At 32.6% G+C, this 27142-nt stretch overlaps 3 protein-coding genes across 6 annotated transcripts; all 3 read left to right on the top strand.

Annotated features, from left to right (window-relative positions):
* Nucleotides 1-2220: 2220 nt before the first annotated feature.
* Nucleotides 2221-5183, top strand: LOC117929955 (probable WRKY transcription factor 75). Its single transcript, XM_034850402.1, has 2 exons — nt 2221-2702; nt 4654-5183. Exons 1-2 carry the CDS (start codon nt 2329-2331, stop codon nt 4829-4831), a joined length of 552 nt encoding a protein of 183 aa, XP_034706293.1. The 5' UTR covers nt 2221-2328; the 3' UTR covers nt 4832-5183.
* Nucleotides 5184-8757: 3574 nt separating this feature from the next.
* Nucleotides 8758-12988, top strand: LOC117929492 (squamosa promoter-binding-like protein 13A). Of its 4 annotated transcripts, none has more exons than XM_034849795.1 (5): nt 8758-9104; nt 9211-9269; nt 9594-10127; nt 11328-11464; nt 12058-12988. In XM_034849795.1, the coding sequence occupies exons 3-5, from the start codon at nt 9721-9723 to the stop codon at nt 12621-12623; spliced, it is 1110 nt and encodes a 369-aa protein (XP_034705686.1). In that variant the 5' UTR covers nt 8758-9104; nt 9211-9269; nt 9594-9720; the 3' UTR covers nt 12624-12988. The 4 variants fall into 4 exon arrangements, with proteins under 4 accessions (XP_034705686.1, XP_034705682.1, XP_034705685.1 ...); XM_034849791.1 differs by having other exon boundaries at nt 9590-10127; XM_034849794.1 differs by having other exon boundaries at nt 9211-9273.
* An 8680-nt stretch (nt 12989-21668) lies between these two features.
* On the top strand, nt 21669-22263 carry LOC117930922. Its single transcript, XM_034851729.1, has one exon. The coding sequence runs from the start codon at nt 21703-21705 to the stop codon at nt 22045-22047; it is 345 nt and encodes a 114-aa protein (XP_034707620.1). The 5' UTR covers nt 21669-21702; the 3' UTR covers nt 22048-22263.
* The last annotated feature ends 4879 nt before the right edge of the window (nt 22264-27142 follow it).

The raw sequence follows: 27142 nt of genomic DNA, 5'->3' as shown, positions 1-27142 counted from the left end.
ATTGGTGAAAGTAATTAAAGTTTTGAAATTAATTTAACGACAGGTTTAAAATGACAATGTATATTAAAATTTGAAATTAGATTAAAGCTGTCATTTTAAGTTGACAATGAATATAAAGCTAATTAATTATTGCCCGAAGAAGGAATAGGCATAATTACATTATTTTGGCTATATATATATGCAGTCATTAGTCATTAGTGACATGTTTTAGGAAAGGAAAAGGTTCATGAATACTCCCCTTCTCTTAAGATTTCTTCGAGCAAATGATGGCACGGAACTTTTAGTCCTTGCTCTTTTGGAATTTAATTCAACTACGTTTAGAAAATGACCACCTTTCAAATTAAACCTCCGTCAATATCTCGTATGAATGATTCACCTTTCAACATTTTCTTCTTCGGTAGGGAAGAAAAAGACAACCCACAAAGGCACTAACAACAAGTTACAGGCCAAAGCTCCTGGATTCGATGCCAGCTACTAGGGGTCCGGTTGGCCTCAATATTTGGGTGGGAAGTGTACGGTGCCACTGATTTCTAGACAAAATTAAACACCATGGAACACCATGGGAACGGTGTGCTTGTTAGGTTTTTAAACAATGCAAACTGTTTTCGTGTTTTTAAAAATAAAAAATATAGTGTTTAATTTGAAAGAATTGTTTTTAATAAATTTTATTTATTTTTTAAAGGTTATTTTAAAGAATAATTACAAAATATAAAAAATATATTTAAAAATATTAAAAATAAATAAAACGCATATCAAATTTTAAAGCAGATTTTTGTTCTATAAAAATATCATAAAACAGTTACATGTTAGCACCAGGACTAAAGTTTCTGGATTCCTCCCCCCTCTAAGTATCCTTTTATAAATAAAATGGCATGTGCTAAAACTCTTGCAGCCATCATTTAAGACCGTTGACATGTTGCAGCTGATCAGGAAGTGCTCTGGAGGAGAAAGAACAACCATGGAGATCAGTATCTGTGACTCTGACGCCATTAGCATTCTAAATTTGAGAAAGGATCGAAAAAACTTTGAAGTGGGCAGTTTCGAAGATTGGATATGAAAAAAAAAGTGGGTGTACGCATAGGACAGTCCTTTTCCCCATAATTCCGGTGAATATTAAACATGAAAATGGGGGAGAAAGACCATGGAGGACAGACGTCTTGTGGGGCTGAGTGGTTTGACAATTCAAATGAGGTTTGAATAATCGACACACACTCTTACCTTTCAAATGGAGCAACAGGCTGCGCGGACCTAATCAGACACCCAGCTTACTAGTCATCCTTCAAACTCAAACCCACCACTCGTCCTTTATGACCCCACCTAAGAAACTTCAAAATCAATGTGCTGCTCTCCTTCCCCCTCACCTTCCTTTTTTTGCTTTCTTTATTTCTTTATTCTTGTACAATTATTATTTTATTTATTTTAAATATAACATAATGCTAGAAGCAGCCTAGCACAAACCCACCAAATCCCTTGGTTTGGAATGACCTTTCTCTTTAACCTGCTTAACGAAAGATAAGCAGCCGGCTCATCTGATCTGTGGATACAGTAATGACCTCATATATGGATATTATATCTGAAAGGGGAAATTTTCCTTCTGTTTGTAGCATTTTTTTTTTCAAATGAAAATGTAGGGGAGGGAGTGATGGAAAATGAAGTTCGTAACGTATGTGAAGTAGGGCTGGCTCGATGCCCCGTGTCTACTCCATGGAAGTCAATTAGGAAAGTGAGATCTGGAATGTTTGGCCGAGGGCCTAAGTATCCACTGTGCCCATGTAAGACGGCTACATACGCGTATATATAAAATTCCTTACTTCAAGAAAAAAATAATTAGTTAATTTCTTCTTTATGATACATTTGATCACAGGAGAATAATTCGGAGGGTTTAATAAGAAAGATCTAGTTTAATTTTCAATTTACCGTTTGGTCATCATGGCTGATTACATGAAACATCACCAGCAATATTTGTATAATAATTAATAAAGCGATGATCATGCCAAGATTAAGCAGTAAGTGCACCAATATTAATTTTTTAATATGAAAAAACTATATTCACAATCTTAATGATGAAGCCGCCACAAATTTCTACCTTTCTTTCTCTAAGCACATCCAGTAATGAAGCTATTTTTCTACCTCAAAGACACTATACGTGCCGTTCACGACACCTTCCACGCTATATATCTCTCTTTCGTGGTTTTTCTATCTCTTTCCATTAAGCTGGATTTTCCATTGAGCCGCCTCAACCCTTTGTAGTACAACTTTCTCTACCTTTATAAACAACTTTGGAGAAGATCATCTTCCCGGCATAAACATTAATTTGGTTGGTTTCTGATGGAGAATTATCAGAACTTCTTCGCTTGCTCGTCATCGGCGCCGCCACCAGCTTCGATGGGTTTTACATTAAACATGGAGAGTTCCAATGTTTTCGGTAATGTCCATGGTCACAGTATTCCAAATGGGTTCTTGGGGTTGAAGTCCACGGAGATCCATGTCCCTACAGGACAAGAAGTCGAGAACATTTCTAGGAGCAGTGGAGGCTTTGGTAGGTCTGAGAATGAGGTGAAATCTTGTAAGAAGAAGTATGAGAAGAAGATCAGGAAGCCCAGATATGCTTTTCAAACCAGGAGCCAGGTTGATATACTTGATGATGGATATAGATGGAGGAAGTACGGTCAAAAGGCAGTTAAGAACAACAAATTTCCAAGGTTAGTTGAATTCTCCCTCTTAGCTTTTCTAATTAATGTTGTGTTTTTAGTGGGATTTTCTTGATGCTTGATGATCATGCAGAAGAGTACTCCACCTAACATCTTTGCTGAAAAGCAACATAGCCCTTAAATCTTCCACCGCATAGAGAAACCTGGTTCAAGAGAAGAAAGACTTCACTACAGTTTTCACTTCGAGACTAGGGTTCTGCTGTGATGCGATTGCGAGCATGCTCGCATGGTGGATAGGGCTCTGCGTGCATCCTTTCAAGGGCACATTACTGCAGTTTAACTTTTATTGATATGCATCTTCCTCATTTTTTTTCTAAGGCTCTTTTCATTAATTAGAGATGAAATCTGCCATGGCAAAGGATTAATTTTTCAACAACTATAGGTTTCTTTTGCAGTAGAGATCCCTAATATAAGCCGACTTCGAACGTAGAACCTGTTGATGGCGTATATATTCATACGATGATACAAATTTCCCTCTAACTTTCATGATCCTGTATTGTTGAATCCATCTAAGAATCTTGATAGGTCACAAAAAAAAAAATTAAAGAAAACCTAGTGCAAATCTTCTTAATTCATGAGGATAAAGAGAATCCATGAACATCTAGGTGCATAAAAAAAAAAAAATGGTATTTCATAGCTGCATCGCATCATGTTATGATCTAGTCTGATATTAACTTTCTAAAAACAATCCATTGTTAACTAATTAAATTAGGATCATAAGTGAAATTCCCCCATACTAAAATTGCACTGACATATAGAGATACATAAACATGGGTTATTTTCATTAGATTGCAAAAGGATATTGATCTCTTATGTACAGTCTTTTGTCGTTTGGATCATCTATATATGTATCAAATTAAGGCCCTTAATCCCCATAATTACTGGGGATGAATGCTTGAAGATGTATATATAAATATATTGCCTAGCTGTCCATTAATTTTGATGAGTAAAAAGAGCCTACCGCAGTGGGTTTATCACGGAAATCATAAGATTGAACCTAGGTTTTACAATTTTTTTTTTCTTCTTTCATGAAAGGAGACTACGAAAGTAGAATACCTACAAATAACATTAAAAGATATGTCACAATAATCTTCAAAACTGAACTTTCTAAGATCGTTAGGGAGAACTCTAGGTTTTACATGATGAGCCTGAAACATGCTACAAAAGCTAATTGCCTAGGAATGAAATATGGGTCTCCCTTGTCATTCTTGCCAAAATTATAACAATAAACCCAGGAGGAGCTAAAAAGTTGAAGACCGTAATCAACCCAATCGATATTAGCTACAGTTTCCATGTCCTGTCATTTTTATTTTTCTTTACTAATTACTTGATCTTAGTTAAGGATAATCTTTGGTAGGCAAAAGATTGGTTCTGTTCCAGGAATATTCTACATCACTTTGGCCATGGGCATTGTTGTTTGATCACATCCCATTGGAGTTGTTGAATCAAACTAGCTTCTTGGAATTCATTCCATAAATCTTCATGAACAATGTAAACTTAATTTTGGTGCCTGAATATATTGCTTTTTCTGATGATGTTCTATTTTACTTTTCTGGAATCATTTTATAAAAATAGAGATTTAAGATAATTAATATTTAAATTGTGCTTGTAGGTGTGAATGAGGTATGGAATATTTGGCTGTCTATTTCTTATCTTGATTTAGGATATGAACCAAGTCTTATCTACACTTGAGAATCTTTCACGTAATCATGTCTTTGGAGAATTTAACAGGCTAACAAATATCAACATTATTGGAAAACAAAAACTGTCCCACTGATGTATTTCATATTTGCAAATTAAGAGTCTATCCCCATGTCAGTGGTGTTTGTTTCTCTCAATAACAATAGTGTTTGATATAATATTTTCTCATATACAAAACTTGTTCCCACTCAGAAACATGGGGATAGACTCTAAATATTTTATATTGGTTTTGTGTTTGCAGAAGCTACTACAGATGTACCCATCAGGGATGCAATGTAAAGAAGCAGGTGCAACGCCTATCCAAAGATGAAAGCATTGTGGTGACCACTTATGAAGGGGTGCACACACATCCAATCGAGAAGCCCACCGACAATTTCGAACATATCTTGAATCAGATGCAAATCTACGCTCCCTTATAAGTTCCTCCAGACTCTGAATTATTAATTTATGCGTTTGTAAAGGGTATATAATATGGATTTTAATATGACACTGGTTAATAGCAAAGACATGCGTGCATGCAGCAGATCAAATATGCTTCTGTTCTGCAGTACTATATATATTATCAATAGAAATGGACAATGCAGTAGGTGTTTACCAGTCATCAGGCTTCCTTAGTCCCTCCTTAGTCCGTACGTGTAGGCCAGTACATTTTTTTTTTCCTATTTTATATCATTTATATGTAGTTTTTAGTCAATCTGCTTAACCCTTACGTCTCAAAATTATGTTGTACCTTGTCTATGGTTGGTGTCTTCAAAAATAATTTATTTTTGAAGAAATGTACTATGAAACAAATGATTCTGAAAATGTTTTATCATTCATATCTTTTTATATTTTTTATGTTCTACCTTCCTATTTTCAGTATAGAGCATGCAGGTGCGTATGTTGCATGTTTTGGCTGTGATTAGTTTTAGTCATGAGCTGTTCTTGGCTCATGATTGGGAGCATGCATGGTTTGAGACAGTGGATGTTGTTAAGAAATTGATAGTATGCATGAAAATAATTGATAGATGTATCTAATTCTTATTTCTTAATATGCTTCATCCGTTCCTTAATTTAGGTTGAAATCGTAAAATTGGAGAATTTTCCATTATTAATATTTTTTTGTGAAATAAATTTTTTTATTAAATATTTAGTATAAAATTTTAGAAATATTTCAAATCATTAATTAGTTAGGAAAAAGGGTTGGAATTGAAGATATAGTTTTTTTTTTCTTGTGTGGATATATAGTTTTTTATGTTTGGATTAATTTTATCTTTGTGTCATATAGAACAAAATGACACAACAAAAAAAAAACCAAAATAAGAAACAAAAAATGTTCTCATCTTTCCTATTGACATGAAACATTTAGCATGAAAAATAATTCAAATCTATGATTTATTAGGTACTAGATTGTTCGAACTTTTAAAAGAAAATTAAAACCATTCAAGAAAAGTAAATAAAAGTAAGTTATCGTAGAAAAATATTTATCTAATCAAATTAGTTAGGAAAAAGGGTTGGAATTGAAGATATAATTTTTTTTTTCTTGTGTGGATATATAGTTTTTTATGTTCGGGTTAATTTTATCTTTGTGTTATATAGAACAAAATGACACGACATAGAAAAAAATCAAAATAAGAAACAAAAAATGTTCTCTTGTCTTTCCTATATATTGACATGAAACATTTAGCATGAAAAATAACTCAAACCTATCATTTATTAGGTACTAGATTGTTCGAACTTTTAAAAGGAAATTAAAACCATTCAAGAAAAGTACATAAAAATAAGTTATCATAGACAAATATTTATCTAATCAAATTAATCTACCAAATAAAACTCAACACTTACATGATTGTGTTTTTTTTTTCCTTTTACTTTGTCTTAAATTTTATAAAATATGAGTTATTACATGATTAGGATTCATTTAATTAGATTAATAAGTATACTAAATTAGACATGAGACTTGCCATATTTGCTTTTAATTTTTTTCAAAAAGATAAGTTATAAAAAAAAATTAAAGTTGATCTAATAAAATGAATATACTAAATAAGAGTCGAGATTTCCTATATTTGTTTTTTTTTTTTTAACTTTTTATCTTAACTTTTAATAAACTTGAGATATTTAGAAATTATATATTTCTTTAATAAGTACTATTTATTTACATGGAGTTTCTAATTGTATAAAGTTAACCATATGGAACACTAAGTGTCAAGAGCTTCCGAAATGTCAAGAGCTTAAGAGGAGAGTAAAACAAAGGGAAAGCGGAAAGAGGATTAAGAGCTAGTCTCGATAAGATTAAAGAGAAAATTCTAGAAATGGGAAAGTTTATTTCATATTTAGTTTTATGAGGAATGAAGTCTCTTTTTTTTTTTTTTTGGTATTCTAAAGTAGTAATTCCCAAATTAATTGTTCAAGGATAATATTGAAGTCTTTCAATATGACACATGCTATAAATAGATGATGGTCTCCTCTTCTTCTTATTCAACCAAAATGCAATTAATACAAGTCTATTTTGTCTTACAAACTTTTAGTTTTAGCCATTAAAATAAGATCTTCAAATTAGTTCAAAAAAGTGTTTATGGTAGGAGAGTTAACATGATAATACCATTGAGATGCACTAATTTTATTTTAAACTTTTAAATAATGGTTTCGACTTGGGTACACCTATGGACATTACATATGGTGGAATACCTAAAAAGGTCCTTGGAAGAAATTATAAAAAACCATTTAATCATAACTACCTTAGAGGAAATATTCATTAATTTCTCATTATAGCAAGAGGGCAATCCATATTTCATACACATCATGTGATGGAGGATCGAATTGATGATAAACATGTACACACATCCAAATCATATGAAAATATGTAGAGGGAGATAGTGTATCCACATATGTATCAAATCAAACATTTTGTCAATAGAAATTGTCTTGGACATATGATAGTGAGTCTTGGATATATCACAAGTTAAAAGCAAGGTATGTAATAATTAGTCTATGTAAACTCTACAAAGTAAAACATCACAAATTGTTATTTTTATATATTTTACCTTAATTCAAAAAAATTAAAAAATATATTTTTATATAAAATTTGAACTCTAAAACATACTCAGGTTGATTTTTATTCAAATTACCCATTTCAACTTTAGATGGAAAAAGCCAAACCCCTATAAGTATGAGAAATTAACAGGACCGTAGTGGTTGATGAAGGATGTGTGGCTAGAGCTTAGGAAGAAGGCAAAGTCAGCCGATGGCGCCCTTTGTCCACCTGCATGCTCGGCCACTTAAATGCAGCACCATACCCAAACTTCAGTTTGAAATACCATGGACGCTAGGTCTTAATGATCCCCAGCTACCAGTTGTTCTGTCAACCTTATGATCCATATAAACATCTCGTGAGGCCCAGCATTATTAACATGTCGTCTTCCATTGGATGATGACACATTTTTTTCCAATATATTTTATCATATCACTATCTAGAAAATGCTCTTTTTAAGTCCCTGGACCATCAAAAAGTCCAAAAATTGTATTAATCCATCTCCCTTGTGTTTGGGTCAGTGACATGCAACAAATAGACCTTTTCCTAACTCATGTTGACCCATTTTGGTGGACATGCCAACCTGGGTACATTCATCCTTTTTTGCCTTTTCCTTTTCAAATTGATCGCCAAGGTTAGTAAAAAAATGAGCCCTTTATGTTTAATGTAATTTTATTATGAATTTTAATTTCAAATAATAGTTTTTTCATTACCAAAAAACGGAATTAACCACAACATGTTACACGTATAATTTGATTTTATTATTTTGTATCAAACTTATATCTGTCTTTTCTACAATGATTGTATTTATTTGCTTTGATTTTGATTTTGATTTTTTTATTTATATTCTCATTCAATAGTCTTAGATTTCATTGCATGCTTTGAATAATCGATATCGTAAATTTGACAAATATGAATCATATAAAAATACAAAGATGGTTTAGGAGGGTTAGAATTTGGACAAAGACGTGCAGGAAGAATGCACTTAGACAATTTCTTTCCTCATCACATCACTGCATTGACAACCCATACTATTTGAAAATTTAAAATAATAAGACTAATAATTAGCTGCAGTTTCCGTCTCATTTCCTGGAAAGCTGCATTCCAAACTACAAAATAAAGTGATTTTTTTTTCTAACTTTGAAAGCGATTTTTCATCCCTTGGAAATAAAGCATACATTGAATATAAGACTACTTTTCCTCCCGTGATGTGAATTTTTCAATACCATTTTTAGAATGTATTGTGTCCCAGAACCAAGCAAGGGACTCGCCAATATGCTACAAATTTCGAAACATGCTTCAGAAAAACTATGTGCTGGTGCCTGCCCGGTTGCTTTCTCTCCTTTCCCTTATCGTCTGTCATTGTTCAAAAAGTTGAATGCAATTACTCTCTGTCCCTTCTGTGCCACTCATCTCTCTCTTCTTTAAAGGTCCAAATTTCCAAGCAAAACCCATCTAAAAAATTGGAGACATGCATCAGACAAGCAGAAAACAACGGAAAGAACAAAACAAAGATCTCTCTTAATTCTCTCTAGTCTCCAATGTTGCTTTGAGGTATTTTAGTTCAGCCCACTCACTGCCTACACTAGTTGCTTGAGATAGATAATACATCATCCTTGTGGATTGCTCTACCTAATAATTCTTTGCCCCTTTTTCCTGGTTCCAGCTAGAGGGAACAGTGAGTGAGTCTCTTTTAAACTCTCTCTCTCTCTCTCTCTCTCTCTCTCTCTTTGCTTTTCTTTCTTTTTACCTTTCTTCTTTACCGAAATTTTAAGGAGTCTTTGTCAGGGGGTGAATGATGCTTGCAAAGCAAAGCTCAAGTCAGGTTCCCTCTGCTACACTTTTCTGTAAGTGCTGTCGCTTACTTTTATTTCTCTTCAATCTCTTGCTTTTATCAGTCATTTTTCAGTTTTGCATTTTCCCTGGAAGTTTTGCAGCAATTAAATTTGTCTACCATATGAGATTGTGTGAACTGCTCTTCTTATACTCATCCTCTTGTATTCTCTGAAGAAAACAGAAAGAAAAGAAAAAACAATTGAAAGTTTTTATTGATTTGTCCATTTCTAATGTTTGTATCGATTGTTTGAACTAGGTTTTTGATCTTCTATCATTCCTGGAGAACCCATTCACGTAACTTTGGTTTTCTTTTTTCTTTTTTTCTTTTTAGGTAGAATTGTGTTCTTTGTGATGGTCTGGGAAGATAAGTTGGGAAGGAGCTTAGTTGGTTTGGAATGATTGGAATGATAAGGAGAGGAGAGAGAGAGGGAACACATAGTAGGAGCGAGAGTGAAAGGTCTAATGGAGTGGAACTTACAGCCATCCACTTGGGATTTAACTGAATTGAATCAAGAAAAGGATCCCTATATGCCCACCACGGTTGGTTCTGGTACCTTATTAGGGCAGAAGACTAAAGAAAATTTTTCAGTTGATTTGAAGCTTGGAAGATTGGGGGATTTGGGAGACGGGTCCACAGATAAATTCAAGGACTCTAAGTCCTTGAGGGTTTCATCACCTTCAGGGTCATCAAGGAGGGCTAGAGCTCTAAATGGAACTCAGAATGTGTCATGCTTAGTTGATGGGTGCACTTCAGACCTACGTAATTGCAGGGAGTATCATCGACGCCATAGGGTATGTGAGCGTCATTCTAAAACCCCAGTTGTCATCATTGGCGGTCAAGAAAAACGTTTCTGCCAGCAATGCAGCAGGTAAGAATTGGGCTTGCTTGTAATCATCTGTTTAAAATCCTACGATTCAGTTCTGATTTTTCTTGACTGTACTGAATTATTTTGAAAATGCATACAATTAAACTTTGTTATTAGATGTTGTACTTCATGCATTAGTCAGTCAGATCATTCCAAGTATCTGTTTGTGTTTATGGATGGCATTCTGCAGAGCATATTTCAAGTAAAATAAAATTTATCCTCTTTTAACTCTGTTAAGTGTAGGAATGGCTTCTGAGGAGAGCTTCACCAGTGTGTGTGCTGCATCAGTTTGAGTTTAATTGTTAAATGAATGGCTTGATGTTGGCTTATGATATTATAACAGGGTGATAAATATATGCCAATGGTAAACAATCACACACTACTTGTGGTTAAATGTGTTATGGTTAGATGTTGTTTAAGCTATGTGTCAGTTTTAGCCCTGTGGATTTTGAGATGGATAGTGATCTCCAAAGTGAACTCCAAAAAATTTCATTTCTCTATTCTCCCAGGATATTTGATATGCTGATTTCTGGGCGATCATCACATCAGACTATCAAATGACTCCTAAAATTGAGTGAAAACAAGCCATTATTAATGTAATTTGCAAGGGGTTGCCGTTTCTTGAACTCCAACATGCATAACTATGCTTATGCAAAATAGGCATCTCAACCTTCAAGAGTGGTACTGTTATTTTTGGCATCCTGTCAATTTTCAGCAACTCAGTACTTCTGTTGATTTCCCAAAAACCTCAACTTTGACTGAAGGAACTTTAGTGTTAGGAGAAATGTAGAAGGCATTCGGGAGAGTTTTGAAGTGTTCACTAGTCAGGATTTGCTAAAAAGAATTTAACTGAAAACAACCCATCAAATTTTTTTGTCAACAATACTCTGGGGGAAGCTGTTGGTATTCTCAGTTCTTACCTCTGGGGGAAGCTGAAAAATGTTGTCAGTTTCTCAAATCCAGGAAGTTTTAGAATTGTATGTGGCAGAAAGGCCATGCTTCGGGGTAGCCATACGCATGCATTTAGAAGTTTTGAGCAAGTTTTTCTTTTATTAGGAATAATGCTAAATTATATGGTCTCTTTCCAAGTTATTTTTGAATTGCCAATTCACAGCAATTGTTAATTACCTTGTCCCTCCTGCTTTGAAGTTTCAATTCTTGACAGACCTTTATTTTTCACAAACTTTATCAATGTTCTCTTAGATTCCATTCCTTGGGGGAGTTTGATGAGGTAAAGAGAAGCTGCAGGAAACGCCTTGATGGACACAACCGGCGCCGAAGAAAAACTCAGCCAGAATCCTTTTACTTGGGATCTGGAAACTTTCTCTCCAATCACCAAGGTAGGAATCCTCTTCTGAATACCTTGTGAGAAAAACAAGTTTTTATTATGGTCTGTTTTTATTCAAACTTGTAATGAGTCAAATTACAACTTGGTTGTTTTTACAGCCAGTCATGGCCTGAATCCTCAGATCAAACTTGAAGAATTAGGACAGTTCATTTCTCCTTCTACACTAGCCATTAGTACCAGCAATTTGGCTGAAATTTTCATCATTTTGTCTATTTCATGAGTCAAACCATCACCAGAAAGCTTGTTAATGGATGGTTCTGCCTTTACTAACCCTTTGAGATATCTACTGACATGAAGTGAGAAGAGCAAAAATACAAGGTCTTCAGTTTTCAAGATCTGGACAAATGATCATTCTTATTTGTAACCGTGGCATCTTGGTGGTATTCCATTAAAGTTGGTCCATCAATTGTTTGCTAGAACAAGTGATCCTTTCCCCTTCCTCTTCACTATGAATTGCTACTTCCTAATGCATTGCTTGCATTGACATAATGTTGTCCTTTTAAATTTTTAATCCCACTGCTTTTGTAAACCATTTCCTGTTTCAGCTCATCGGTCTTTGGTAATAACATCTCTTCCAAATTTTAGGTACAGGATTCTTGCAATTTGGAAGTTCGCAGATGCTTACAACCTCTACTGCCAGCAGTCCCACATGGCCCCGGATTGCTAGAAGTGAGGAAGAAGCAATGTTTTACAATCATTGCCAACAGTTGCATGTCGGCCCAATTCCTTTTCCAAATTCAATGTACAACAGAGGAGGAGATAAAAAATTCCCCTTCTTGCAGCACGTAGCCCCTGAAGTTCCCAACTTCCATCCAGTTCGTGTCCAATCAAAAAATGGTAGGGCCTGCCATGAATTAACTCGACCAGCTTCCTCAGACTGTGCTTTCTCTCTTCTGTCATTGCCAGCAACACAATTCTCAGGGATCAGTTTAGCTCAGTTGCTGCATACCAATGCTACCCCTCCAGTTCAGACTATCAGCTCAGGCCCACATTGGTTCAATAATTTAGCTCAGCACTCATGCTCACAGGTTATAGAGAGCGTGCCAATCAGTCCAGTTTTGGTTCCTGTTGACACCACCAAGGCGAACAACCATTGCAACACAATGTTTCATATGGGATCAAGTGGGTTGTCAGAAAATGAGCCCTCATGAAGGCAACCATTTTCTTGGCTCCTCAGGTTAAGTTGTGGAATCTTCCCATGTTCCTGAAGCTGTTGAAAGAACTTTCTTGGGACGGGTCTAACCATAGAGAGCTCCTGCTGTCCTCCCTTGTTGAATGCTGACGAGTATTCTTAACATCTTGATTGATTTCCTTTTATCCTTTGTTGGAATAAACATTGATTGTTAAGATGTTTTCACCATGTTTCCATTCAAAAGAGAAAGAGAGGATCATATGATTGATGGGAGGCAACGGCATCCTTTAAGGTTGATGAAACTCAACTGCAATCCATTCAACACATTGCTGTTGAGTAGTCTTTTAATCATAGCATTTGCCTGGTTTCCTGCTTGAATCTGAATGAAACTGTCAACCAAAAATGAATTTTCCAGTCCTGAACCTGTTGAATTTTGTGATCAACCACGGTGCTTTGTGGGAGCTCAGACTACATATATTCACTAGAAGAAGCCAAACATTGCTGACTCTTTCGTTTTGCATTAGGGAAGAGCAATGGTCTTATGAAATTGCAGGGGTTAGAAGGATTGGAGTTATGAATTGTTCATTTGATTTGGTCCTATATAAATAAGGCGAAAATGATCTTGCACAACTGCTTAGGAACCATGAAACAACCAAACTTCTGTATCCATTGAATTTCAACAAACATTTTCATCATTTAAATGGAGCTATTCAAGGAATCCAAGCTGATTGTAGATTAAATTAAAACACATCGCTTGGTTTAAATCATGAATTGATCGTATTTTGATTCAACACACAGAAAATCTAATGGCCTTCCTTGATTTCTAAGGACTCAAAGAAACAATCCATGAAACCGACATCATATGCCAGAAAGAAACTGTCATGGCCTAAGCTCATTCTCATGTTGGTTCCCAAAACAACTACCCGCAAGAATCCAAGGAAATAACAATTCCAAATAGAGTAGGTTCAACAAACGTACACTCCATCCTCCATAGGCCACACAGAAGAAAAAGCAAGACTAAATTCACTTTCAAAATCCAAATACCCCTCCTCCTTCATCCTCACAAAATAAAAAAGGGAAGGACCCAATCCAAATTGCACCATCAGGAATAACTGGAACCAGTGGGCTTGGGACCCAGTAAACTTGTGGAATTAGAATTCCCCTTTTCCCAAAAAAAGGATGGGAAAAGGAAAAAAGTGAGGAAAGAAGATGAAAGAATCCCCCTTAGATGGTATTCTGATAAATTTAATACTTTCTCCACTCTTCCTTGGTTTTGTTTTCTTCCTGTTTTCCCCTTTTCCTCCCTGGTTAGTCCATTCATATGTTGATACCTGATTGATACAAGCACAACACAGCTAGCAAAAGCAACAACAATGAAAAAATTCCAGAAAAGAAGCAGAAGAAGAAGAAGAAGCACCAGAGATATATACATGATTATTAATTTCAATGGGGTCATTTGAAGTATTGAACATGATATTGGCACGGCTCAATCAGATTAAAGGACTCAACCATTGAGATCTTTGGTTTGATTGAGCCGTCCCAACATCACGCTTCCCATCAAGTATCCATACATATAATACACACTTTATACTATTGCAAGCGAAGAAGAAATTAAACAAAGATCCACAAATGAGCCTCCTGGTTTTGATGCTGCACCCCCATTCAGGCACCTCCCAGAATTGACGATCATGAATTGGAGAAAGAGAATGAAACAATTTGAAGCAAGAAAGTCCTTTAAGAAGCCCAAAAATGAAGAGAGGAGCAAACGTTTGAATGGCAATTAAGAAGAATGGTTGGGAGGTCTAAATCCAAGCTTTATTTGGAAATAATTAAAGCCCCATATAAAATTGAAATTGGTTTCACTAATAGTGATTGATGTCACATAAAAATGTTCATAAAAATAGTGATTGGGAGGTCTAGTAGCCTGCTTCTTTTTTTTTTTTCCCCTGTTTAAAATGATTTTTTATCATCATTGTTGTCATCATAGCATCATCCTTGGCGGTCCTACTAGGTTTGCTTGTACGTGGATTTAGTAATATACTAATAGTATTTTATGAAAATGATAATTTTTTTTCTAAAATATTGTGTGGTTAGTCACGTAGTTATTTATTAAATAAATGATATGACTAGATAACATAATGAAAGACGTAAGACATAATATATTTTGATATCTTATTATCGATTCTTTTCCGCTAAAGACAGAGAAATAATGAATTCTTTCATTTGTTAACTTAATACACAATTTAACCTAATCCTTTCGTCTAACTTAATTAAAATTTGCTTTGAAAAGACTTTCCTATTAGTTCTAATATTTTTTTATTTTTTTGTTTACAATTGATTAATATGATAAGACTTAGATAGCATAATAGAAGACGTAATATATATTTAGATATCTTATTAACGCTTCTCTTCGCTAAAGATAATGAAATAATGGATTCTTTCATTTGTCAACTTTATATACAATCTAATCAAATTCTTTTGTTTAATTTGATTAAAATTTGCTTTGAAAAGTATTTGGTATTAGTTATATTATTTCTTTATTTCTTTGTTTAACATCGATTAGAACGATATGACTTAGATAACATATTAAAAGACGTAATCTATTCATATATATCATATTATCGATTCTTTCAGCTAAAGACATAGAGAAATAATGGATTTTTTCATTCGTCAACTTGATATACAATCTAACATAATCCTTTTGTCTAATTTGATTAAAATTTTCTTTGAAAAGTATTTGATATTAGTTTTAATATTTCTTTATTTCTTTGTTTAACATTGATTAGAACAATATGACTTAGATAACATAATAAAAGACGTAATATATATTTATATATCATATTAGCGATTCTTTTCACTAAAGACACAGAGAAAAAATGGATTCTTCCATTCGTCAACTCGATATACAATCTAACCTAATCCTTTTGTCTAATTTGATTAAAATTTTCTTTGAGAAGTATTTGTTAATAGTTCTAATATTTCTTTGTTTAACATATATGACTTAGATAACATAATAAAAGACGTAATATATATTTATAGATCATATTAGCGAATCTTTTCGCTAAATACATAGAGAAATGATGGATTCTTCCATTCGTCAACTCGATATACAATCTAACCTAATCATTTTGTCTAATTTGATTAAAAAAATTTTTGAGAAGTATTTGATATTAGTTCAAATATTTCTTCATTTAATATTAATTAAAATGATAAGACTTAGATAACATAAAAAAAAAAAACATAACATATATTTAGATATCTTATTGGCGAATATTCCCTTCACTAAAGACATAGAGAAATAATGGATTCGTCTTGTCATTAACTTGATATACAATCAACCTAATCTTTCTGTCTTATTTGATTAAAATTTTGTTTCGAAAAATGTTTGATATTAGTTCTTATATTTTTTTGTGTAACAGTGAAAATGTTAAAAGATAATTCTGAAGCTCCCTAAAATTCTTCTTTTCTAAACTTATATTATATGAAGCAAATAATATTTTTATATTTATTTCATTAAAAACTAGCATTAATTGGTGATTAATGGGTACATAGCCCCAAGTATACATTTCCTTAGGAGGATTGTACAACTATATGAATCTCATACTAATCAAGATGTTTGGTCGGTTGTACCTATCAGCCTAGTCTAATCTCATCAAACTTATTTGCTTTAATGAATAGGAAAAGGCAACAAGGAATTGTGATACTACTTCTTCTTTCCCTTTTCTTTCGGTAGACCTTTAGTACTTAATAAACCAGAAACTTCAAATAAAAGTAAAGATATACCATATTTAATATGTGGAAAATTATTCTACTTACCTAAATTAAATTTAAAGTATACCATATTTAATAAATTATGCTTTCAATCAAATTTTTTAATTGCTTCTCTTACAAGTTCTGATCACGATAGCATGAGGGTAAATAAAGAAAAAATATATTTTTTAAAAAATATTTTTCCTCTTTTATATGGAGAATAAAGAGTTTAAAAATATATGAACTTTTACTGATTTTTATTTACATTTTTTTTTTAAGACCAATAAAAAAAATGATTTTCTTTCTATTCCCTTTAGAGAGAATAAATGATGGGAGATTGCCTTTGGATTAAAATTTGGAGCTAACAGTCTACCAGAAAAAGCCCATTTTGTGATGGTAGGTTTACGTCAGTGCAGATCTGGCCTCGGAAGCCTTGCTTGAAGATTGGGCCCAAGCCCACATGCGTCTTTGAGCCAAAAAGCGGATAAAGTCTCTGGTTGATGAACTTGATGTTTCTTTCCCTCTTTTCTTTTGTATCTTTTCTTTTTCATTTTATTTTTTTGCCCTAGCATATGCTTAAAGTACTCCTTCTTCAAGGGGTTAAGCGAAGACTTAGAAAAGAGAAGAAAATGAAATCAACCCTCTTATCATAATTCTGAAAACTCGAGGCCGAGCATCTATCTACTGTTTGGGAAACTAGTGTAAAATTGATTCCAATCAAGTTGAAAGCATCAATGCTCGACTCCCCACTGATAAGAAAATGAAGAGGGTTGGGAGATATGATATGCACACAACTTTTAGGCCATCATTTTTCAGTAAGTTTCCAAGAAAATGGTGAAGAGAGTGGTAAAATGGAATCCTCAAAGAGAAAAAATGGACGCCAAAAAGTAGGCATCATCTCCCCTCCCAATTCATGTTCATCAGTTGGGCAACTGAAAGCATTATCACTCCTTTTCGAGGTGCTGTGGAGAGGAATCTCAGCGAACGTGAGATGGTGCAAAAGATAAACCATGGCAACGACTAGGTGGGGTCAACACATTGCGTATGAGATTCCCCCAACGACTAGGACCCAATCAATATGCTAGCTCTTTAAATTAAGCTAATCAATCTATGCTTATATTAATTCAGATATGTTTGCATGAACTCAACTTCAATTCACTCGTAAAAGAAAAACAGCAATCCATGTCTGCTCTTTCTTCAGTATGGTTTGAAGCCAAAAGCTGAATCTTAATTAAGGTCTTAAACCCATAATCTGGCAAGCAAAATAATCAAAGCAAGTGCATGCACTTTTGGCCCACGTAAAGATTCTCCCTTTTAGCCTTTTAGGTACCGAAAGCAAAAATGAAGACTGAAAATTCAGACCCATGTGATCTTAGTCAATATATACAAAAGAGATATGATATCTAGACAAATGGAACTCAACTTGCAGTCAATTCATGAGCAGATTATGTCAGGGTTTATTTTCATTAAATTAATCAAATCTTATGATTCATGATCCTTAAAAATGTTCGGATACATATATAGAGAGAGGGAGAGACATGCTGACGTACATAGGCGGGGAAATGCATGATTGGAATTATATGTGAGCTAGCTGGATACAAATCCATAACACAAAACTCTATAAAAGATTAAGAATCCAACAATCGCCCACTTGCGGTGGTGCGATATATGACTAGTCAAGCAGGTAGAATATCTTATCCAGCAATAGTCGCCAACGTGGAAACTTTATCACTGCCTAGTGGGTGTCCGAGTCAAGCAAACCTCTCCAATTGCACGACTACTGTAATAACCTTAGCCGTAGCATGCTCCATCATACAAAAGTGGAGGCAGATTTGAACGGATACCTCGCAATCTTATTTCTAAAGAAAGATAAAAGCAAGGAGAGCGCGACCTTGGATAAAGTTTCTATACCCATCGTCACTAATCACAAGCATTCTGTACTTATGTTAATTAAGTGGGTGTTTATGAACAATGGTAAGAATTAATGCTTCTCCCACATGTACTGCATGCATTAAATTGTATATATTCTTTTATATCTCCCATGCATATAATATAATGCTTGTTTGGAGAAGAAGTTTCATGATTTTGATAAGAAAACCTATCTCTAATGGTAAAAACTGAATAAAAGTCAAATAAGCAAGAAAATGATGTGAAATCTAGCTATTTTATAATAGTAGATATGTAAAACCAAAGGGTCATCGCAATATTAAAATACATTTATAAGGTTAAAAAGAACTTATATATATATTGCGTTAAAAACTTTTTTCGTCATCCAATATGAGATATTACAATTGTTCTTCATGCAAATACAATGTTCTTATTATGTCTTATGAAATTATAGGATCAAACAGATATATAAATACTTACATCCTATGGGATTATAGAATCAAACAAATATATAGGTATCTTCATAAGGCCAAACAAACTCTCACACCAGAGTCGGAGATCAACTTTGATATAATTTATAATGATCTGCTCTTAATTGTATAATATTATATATATATATGAGTTCCTTTTAATTATGTAAATATATTTCAAAGTCGTGAGGGTCTATTAGACTTAAAACGCCAATATATATCTACATAATTGGAAGTGAGTAGTCACAAGATAAAATCAAGTTATAAGCACAAAAGTCATGCATGTGCATTTCTCAATAGTGTTGCAAGCCTAACGCAACTAGGTTATGAATCTTATGGTGTAGCCTGTATTTTCTTGATATCTGTCAACAGTCTCCCTTTGGTGGATTTACAGAAGGATTAAGGTCATCGTTAAGGCCATTCCCCATCAAGAATAGAATTTATGTTGACAATGAGCATGCAAAATTCATACATGCACCGGCTTGAATAAGCACATGATATAGAACAAGTGCTGATGTATATATTTTTTCTGGAAGTTTCTGTTGTTGTATAGAACTGGATAAGAACTAGTACTTTATATTCTCTATATTGTTGGAAAATGCTTGCATGGGAGAGTGGAAGGCATTGAAAAAGACTCCATTCTTATCCGCCCAATATGCCTCTAGAATTTATTTTTACTATTTAGTTCGTTAACTTGAATCCTCTCTGACTGTTCAGTGTGCCTAGTTACTGGAATATTGCTTATGCACATAATGGACTTGAAGAAGGCATTTTTGACTCTATATCAATAATTTACAAGTTGATCAATCTTGTTGAGGTTGAAGTATTCATCCTTTGATGTTTATGATTTGTCATGATGGTCATGAAGTAAAAGCATAAACGGACCATTCTGGTTCGAAATTATCAGAACATGATGCTGCCTACAAGTCAAGCCCCCTCAACAGTGCCCCATATGAATTATTTTTAAAAAAATAAAGGACATAAATAATTTTTTAATTATGTTTAAAATTTTTAGAAACGAGAGAAAAACCTTTTTCCTGTAATTTTTTAGGATTTTTGCTATTTCTATTTGTGTGTAATGCGATTTGACTATTGTATTATTTTCTCTATTATTAATAAGAATTACCTTGTTAATTAATTAAGACCTATAAATCAATTGAAACCTCAAATTCATATAAAAACCACGATGATTCAAAATTATTTTCAAAATTTTTAATCATAAATAAAAAAAACTAATAACTTATGCCTAGTAATTTAGGCCTATCATAATGGAAATTATTTAATTTAAACATATTATATTAATAAAATTACTCTAATACCACTCATTGTCCTAACAAAAACTTCAATACCCAATTTTTTAATATAATAATATAAATATAAAATCTCTCCATGTAAAAATATAGAATATTTTAATGTAATTCAACCAATCATACTTGATTATTATATTTATTGATGCAGGAGAATGATCATTTCAATATACCATAATAAATATTAGAAAAAAATAGATACGGTTGTTAAGTACTAAAACATCTTATGTTTATTTCTCAACATGTCGGGAATTTTTTTTACCTTTTTTCATATCTTTATTTATTCTATATATGTATCATATCCATCTTTATCTCATAACACTTCTCCATGTTGACCTTTACAAAGATATTCACATAAATTTCCATGAGAAGCTCTAATATTCTTGGTAGAGTTCTTGTACCATATATACAAATATATAGAATATAAAACAAGAATCATTTATACTCGAGTGAAATCAAGATAAGAACTAATACAATGCACTATAATAACATTAAATAGATCAATTCAAACATGACATGAATAATTATCGAGTCAAAAACATTAATATTAACCAGACTTGATTATTAAACAAGCAATATATCACACAACCAATTTAATAATGTGGTCCTATATATTTAATGACTAGGTGCAATTAGATTTTACTTAAATCAATATGATTAACTTTTCAAATTAATATGTTTATGATTCAATTGATTTATTTATCCAAAATTAAATTTTAAATAAGCCAAATATGAATTAAATTGGTTATCATTATAATAAGATTAATTAATACAATTATCAATAGATTAATTCAAGTCAAATTTGTATACTGATAAACTAAAAAACAATCTATTTATTACGCAGTTTAATATTAATTAGATTGAAACACTATTATACCCAATCCAAGTACTTGAAAAATGTGTCAAGTTCAAACTTTATTTGATGAGTGGTGTCAAATTTTAGCACCCTCCAACGCACCCAAGAGGAGCAAACAGGAGATCCTGCTGCCGGAAAATAGCACAGGATTTTCAAAGATCATGTGGTCCTAGTGAAGGGGCTAAAAGAGTAAAGACCAGTGCAAGAGCAAGAGGTTGTGGGGTTCCTACGTAGCCAAGAGAAGCGGCGCCCCTTGCCCGTCTTCAAGACCATTGCTAAGGCACGTATATGTCCCTAAACAAGGGCCGACCCAGAAAAGGAAACAAGGTGTTTGTGCTGTTGGACCACTATACTGCCCAACGGATAAGCCACTTTTCCTGAGACTGCTTCACTTTACACTTTCAAGCTATTCATTTCTCCGTATTGGTATAAGAGCTAGCTGTATATATGCATCAAAGATAGCTAGCTCAAATCTTTTAGGCATATCGAAATAATACTAGTATACTATCATTTCTAAAGTTAAAGCCACAATCTTTTGGAGACCCCAAGTTCTCCATATCTAGAAAGTGTTTGAAACTTCTAAACAAATACTTGGAATATATATCTAATCCATACAGAGAATTAATCAAGTTTAAAAAAAGATCTTGATTCTAGATATTTAGCCCATATGGTCCACATCCCATTTAATAGTTTCATGTCTATCCAAAACTCTTTCCAACAAACTACAGTACTCCTACAAACTACTATATATAGGGACTTTCCACCACGCCGAAGAGCACACCATCTGATTTTGAGAGCTAGATAGACTAATAGTGCAGGTAAATATTAATGGAGTCGAACCGCAAGCGCAGAGGGTTCATGAAGGGGAAGCTGGCGATGCCCTTCTACCGGGTAGCCAAGCCTTCCTCGACCGTCCAGTATAGCAGCAAGGTTAAGCCTAGCCAGACTTCTCCTTTGGCTCCTTCCGTGGGGTTCGTGGTCGACCAAGAATATGTGATTCCCCAGCCAAAGCAGAAGGTTGCCTTTATCATACCAGCAGAGAATGGCCGTGACTCTCTGTTCGGCACCTATGGTGCAGGCGGCGATGAAGGTGTGGATGCCAAGGCTGCAAACTACATCTCCGTGGTTCAAGAACGTTTCAAGCTTGATCGAGTAAACTCAAAGAAGTCCTAAGACACGCAGAAGAAGAACAAGTTCCATGAGCAGTCTGATCAGTAGCCCTCTCTGAATAAATTATAATTAATCATCCAAAAGATACGTTAATTTGTCTAGAGAATTAAGGTTCCTTAATTTTTGTTTCGTGTATCTCTAGGCTTAGTTCTTGTTAATTTAGTACTGCCTTCATGTAATTATCCTTGTGATAAATAAGAAAATTTTCTTAATCATTCACTTTTCCCTTTACCTTCACTCACACCACGATACTGAATTGTCAGAGCCAACATTAACATACATAAAAAAAAAATGGCTAACATCTCTGGACTCCATGTTATCCATTTTTATATGTTTTTATACCATTAAGTCTTTATGGAAAGCTTTTATTTAGCATATACTTCTTCACCACCATGGCCAGCTAGTTTCTTTCCACTGTGAGTATATAATTGAATAGTGTTACTCAGCTTGATATTCACTGATCATTATTAGCTCATCCTTAAAGCACTTTAAGCAAGCTTCTGGGGACAGAATAGTTTAAAAAGTAGGATCCCCAATAATCCAAGAAAATCAACAGTTCAAGATTTGGGAGCAGTACAATTTTTTTTTTTTTTTTATTTGGCCCCTTTTTGAATAAATTTTCTTGTGAGTAAAGGACTTTTTGCAGCCAAACAGTTATTTGCTTGCCCTGAATTCTTTCATGTAAAAGGACGCCTCAGAACAAAGGAATATCCCTTCCTAGAACTCGAATTTTTTTTCCCTTTATTTTTTCTTTTTAAATGTTCGATATTTAATTTTTTTTTTTTTTTTCTTTAGTGGGTTGATTCCCTTTGCAATTATCTGAGAGAAAGTATTGTGGGGGAATCCAATGCAACAGCCTGAGAACAAGTATTAAGAAATTCATCCATGGAATTTTGCAACAGTCTGACAGTGAATCATGGAGACAGAATAATTCTTTTAGAGTCTAGAAAGGAAGAACATCTGGTGCTCCACTTGATTCAGGCAATAAAACAGCACCCAATCATATAATAAATAAAATATTTTCTTCTGACCCATGAGTAACATGTTACACATCTGGAATAATATGTGTACAATATTTAATATCTAATACGAAAAAGTTGCTTTATAATGGTATTCGGGAAATTGTGGGTCTGATGCCTCTTTCTTTGGCCAGCGGCCCCATCCCTTATTTGGGATTTTTCTCAATAGTACGGTAAATTAAAAAAGTTATGCTTAAATTACTGTCTAGAAGAAGTTATGCTTAAGAGACGAGTTCCCTTGAGGAATTTTTTTTTTATGGGAACTCGTGTCTTAAAGAGACGAGTTACATTAAGAAATTTTTTTTAATATATTTTTTTATAATTTGTTATTTTTTAAAAAAATATATATATATTTTTTAATAATAATTTGGGAATTTTTTTTAAAAAAAATATATAATGGACCCTTGAGGATTTTTTTTTTATTTTTTTTTAATTTGGGAATTTAAAAAAAAAAAATTTAAAATATATTTTTTCTCCCCTGGGAACTCGTCTTCAAGAGACGAGTTCCCATGAGGAATTGTTTTTTTTTTTTTTCTTTTTTAATTTGGGTATTTTTTTTAAAATAAAATATTTTTAAAAAAAAATTTCCCCATGGGAACTCGTTCCTTGTGGAATTGTTTTTTTTTTTTTTTTTTTTTTTTTTTAATTTGGGTATTATTAAAAAAAAACATTTAAAAAAAAAAAAATTTTCCCCATGGGAACTCGTCCCTTCAAGAGACGAGTTCCCTTGGAATTGTTTTTTTTTTTTTTTTTTTTAATTTGGGTATTATTAAAAAAAAAAAAAATTTAAAAAAAAAAAAATTTTCCCCCATGGGAACTCGTCCCTTCAAGAGACGAGTTCCCTTGGAATTGTTTTTTTTTTTTTTTTTTTTTTTTTTTTTTTTTTTTTTTTTTTTTAATTTGGGTATTATTAAAAAAAAAACATTTAAAAAAAAATTTTTTTTTCCACCATGGGAACTCGTCCCTTCAATAGACGAGTTCCCTTGGAATTGGTTTTTTTTTTTTTTTTTTTTTTTATAATTTGGGTATTATTAAAAAAAAAAAACATTTAAAAAATTTTTTTTTTCCCCATGGGAACTCGTCCCTTCAAGAGACGAGTTCCCTTGGAATTGTTTTTTTTTTTTTTTTTTTTTTTTTTTTTAATTTGGGAATATTTAAAAAAAAATTTTAAATATTTTTTTTCCATGGGAACTCGTCTCTTCAAGAGACGAGTTCCCTTGAGGAATTGTTTTGTTTTTTTTTGGGTTTCTTTTGTTAAAAAAAAATATTTTTTTTTTTAAAAAAAAATTTTCCCATGGGAACTCGTCTCTTCAAGAGACGAGTTCCCTTGAGGAATTTTTTTTTTTTTAAATAATAATTTGAGAATTTTTTTTATTTTTTTATTTTTAATTTGATAATTTTTTTTTTTAAAAATATTTTTATTTTCTCGTCTCTTGAAGAGATTCCCTTGAGAAATTGTTTTTTTTTTTTTTAAATAATAATTTGGGAATTTTTTTTAATATATATATATATTTCATGGAACTCGTCTCTTGAAGAGACGAGTTCCTTTGAGGAATTGTTTTTTTTTTCTTTAAATAATAATTTGGGAATTTTTTAAAAAATATATATATTTTTTTTCATGGAACTCGTCTCTTGAAGAGACGAGTTCCCTTGTAAATGGGGAATTTTTTTAAATACTATTTTTTTTTATGGAACTCGTCTTTTGAAGAGACGATTTCCCTTTTGACTTTTGAAATTTGAAAAGATGATTTTGGTTTTAAAAAAAAAATTATCCGTTCACCCTCTCTCCTCTCTCCTAAGTGGCAAATCATCTCTCCTATGTGGCAAAAACTACCGTATATTTGTAATAACTTCTTCTACTACAGTAATTTAAGCATAACTTTTTTAATTTACCGTACTATTGAGAAAAATCCCCCCTATTTGTGCTCTAACTTTAACGGTTGTGAAAACTTTTGGTAAACATCTTTTGAACTCACATATGTTGAATAATGATATCAGGTTATTTACTCCCAATTTCCCGCAAAGCTTAATTTGATAGGAAGAATAATGATGATTGTGAGCTTTTCAATGCTTTGATCATTTAATATTTGAGCTTCATGCATACATCATACCTTGGTTCTATAAACTCTATAAATATTCACTTTTCTAAAAATAAAAAATAAATCATTTCAATTAAATCCCAACAAACTTTACATTTGACTCAAATTCTCTTAATCTTGTATAATTAATGAGAATAAATATGCACATAATTTAAACTCTCGTCAAACTTAGACTCGAGAAATTATATTTATCTTCTTCATAACCAATGATGAAAATATTGATAATCACGGATATATCGGTAACTTGATTTTACGGATATATCGAATAAATATCGGTGGATATTTTGAAAAAAAAAATCGTATGCAAAAATTTGATCAAAACTCATAGAAATATACGAAAAACCTCATAGCAACGTAATTAGAAATATAATAAACAATTTAAAATTGTTTTATTGAAGAATTTGATATATGTATGATATAATTTGCAATATTAAATGTAATTATATCATGTCGGTCGATAAAAAATGTAAATTTTGTAATTGTACACTCATTATGAAGCTTCATGAAAAACTTGATTTCATTTAAATATCAATAATTTATACATATTATATTGCAATGACCCTTTAGTACCAAAATGAAGATCTATATGGTTCAATGGAATTGGTAGATAAAGGAACCCCATCTTGCTGTTAGAGACAATATTGGTACCAACTCATTGAGTTTCGATAATATTGGTTAAAAATTCTAACATGTCATGCATATATCTCTTGAGTCCTATCCATTGCCTTTACATGGATAGGATACTCGAGATTGACCCATGTGTTCATGTCAAATATGAAATGTGGATGAAATTGGTGAAAAATGAACTATTTATAGAAAAAAAAATTGGGCCAAAATAGTTATTGGAATCTTATATTACTATTGGAAAACAATAGTGGTCGTTAGATCAAAATCTGGGCAAAATCTTACCATTGGATCATCACATAGCCGTTGGGGTTCAATTTTGGCCGTTGGATCACATCCAACTTCAATTTGGACCATTAGATGCACATGAAATTGATCGTTGAAGCTTGGACCAAATCTGGACCATCATATCAATGCGGGGAAGCTGGGAGCCGTGGGATCAGTAGTAGGTGCAAGGTGTCGATTTTTTGAAAAAATCGACGAAATAATCGCCGAAATAAACTGAAACAAAAGGAAATTTCTTCGATTTTTGGTGAAATTTACGGATATTTCTTCCGTTGACATTTTGCCCCCCTCTTTCGTTTCGTTGACCCCTGAAACACGAAATTTCACCAAAATTTTGGTGAAAAAAAACCGAAATTTTCATCCTTGTTCATAACCTTATTTCTTTTTGTAATTACTCTCATCCCTGTGCTAATCAGTATTCTTAACAAAAAACAGAGTCTTGATTATCTTGTTGCTCATTTCATCTTTTACAACTTTTTTAACACTAGCAAAAGACTTTTCATGAAGTGAGTCCATCTAAAATTGTCTTATCAATCAAAATATATGAGATTTTAACCTAAAGTGTTCAAAGCCCTTAAAAAATTAAACTCCTTAATTTGGGAATATATTTAACATTACGCGATGTGCTCATAACACCATAAAATATTCTGATCTTTATGATACCAATTCTAATGACTTCAGGATTTTAATCATCACCTTTTAAATAATACTAATATCACATTCCTTATAAATATCATACTATTCCTTATATGATTTTTTTTTTCAATTTTAGAATAATTTTTTCCAATGTTTTATGGGCTAAATAATTATAACCTTTCTTTCCTTTTTTTTAATGTTATCATGCATTCTTAGAAAATTTGAAAAAAATTAAATAAAAAAATTTAATTTAATTTAAAATTAATAAATTATTTTTATATATTATTTCATCTTTATTTTATTTTAATTTTTTATATAAAAATTAAATAATTTAAAAATACATCATTTCTAATTAATTTTATTATATTTGATTTTCTGTATATTTCACTTTTCCATAATTTTCTGTGACCCAACACAATGCCGTCTTAATCTTAT

Source organism: Vitis riparia, chromosome 14 (genome assembly GCF_004353265.1).
Source record: "Vitis riparia cultivar Riparia Gloire de Montpellier isolate 1030 chromosome 14, EGFV_Vit.rip_1.0, whole genome shotgun sequence".
Lineage (NCBI taxonomy): Eukaryota > Viridiplantae > Streptophyta > Magnoliopsida > Vitales > Vitaceae > Vitis > Vitis riparia.
Note: the sequence above shows the minus strand (reverse complement) of the source record. Positions and strands in the feature narration are given on the sequence as shown.

What these genes read in the sequence shown, in the direction of transcription:
- LOC117930922 (XM_034851729.1), top strand. Translation starts at nt 21,703, where the DNA reads ATGGAGTCGAACCGCAAGCGCAGAGGGTTCATGAAGGGGAAGCTGGCG.
- LOC117929955 (XM_034850402.1), top strand. Translation starts at nt 2,329, where the DNA reads ATGGAGAATTATCAGAACTTCTTCGCTTGCTCGTCATCGGCGCCGCCA. An exon ending in AAGAACAACAAATTTCCAAG is followed by an intron (nt 2,703 to 4,653) that starts GTTAGTTGAATT and finishes TTGTGTTTGCAG; the next exon opens with AAGCTACTACAGATGTACCC.
- LOC117929492 (XM_034849795.1), top strand. Translation starts at nt 9,721, where the DNA reads ATGGAGTGGAACTTACAGCCATCCACTTGGGATTTAACTGAATTGAAT. An exon ending in TTCTGCCAGCAATGCAGCAG is followed by an intron (nt 10,128 to 11,327) that starts GTAAGAATTGGG and finishes ATGTTCTCTTAG; the next exon opens with ATTCCATTCCTTGGGGGAGT. An exon ending in CTTTCTCTCCAATCACCAAG is followed by an intron (nt 11,465 to 12,057) that starts GTAGGAATCCTC and finishes TCCAAATTTTAG; the next exon opens with GTACAGGATTCTTGCAATTT.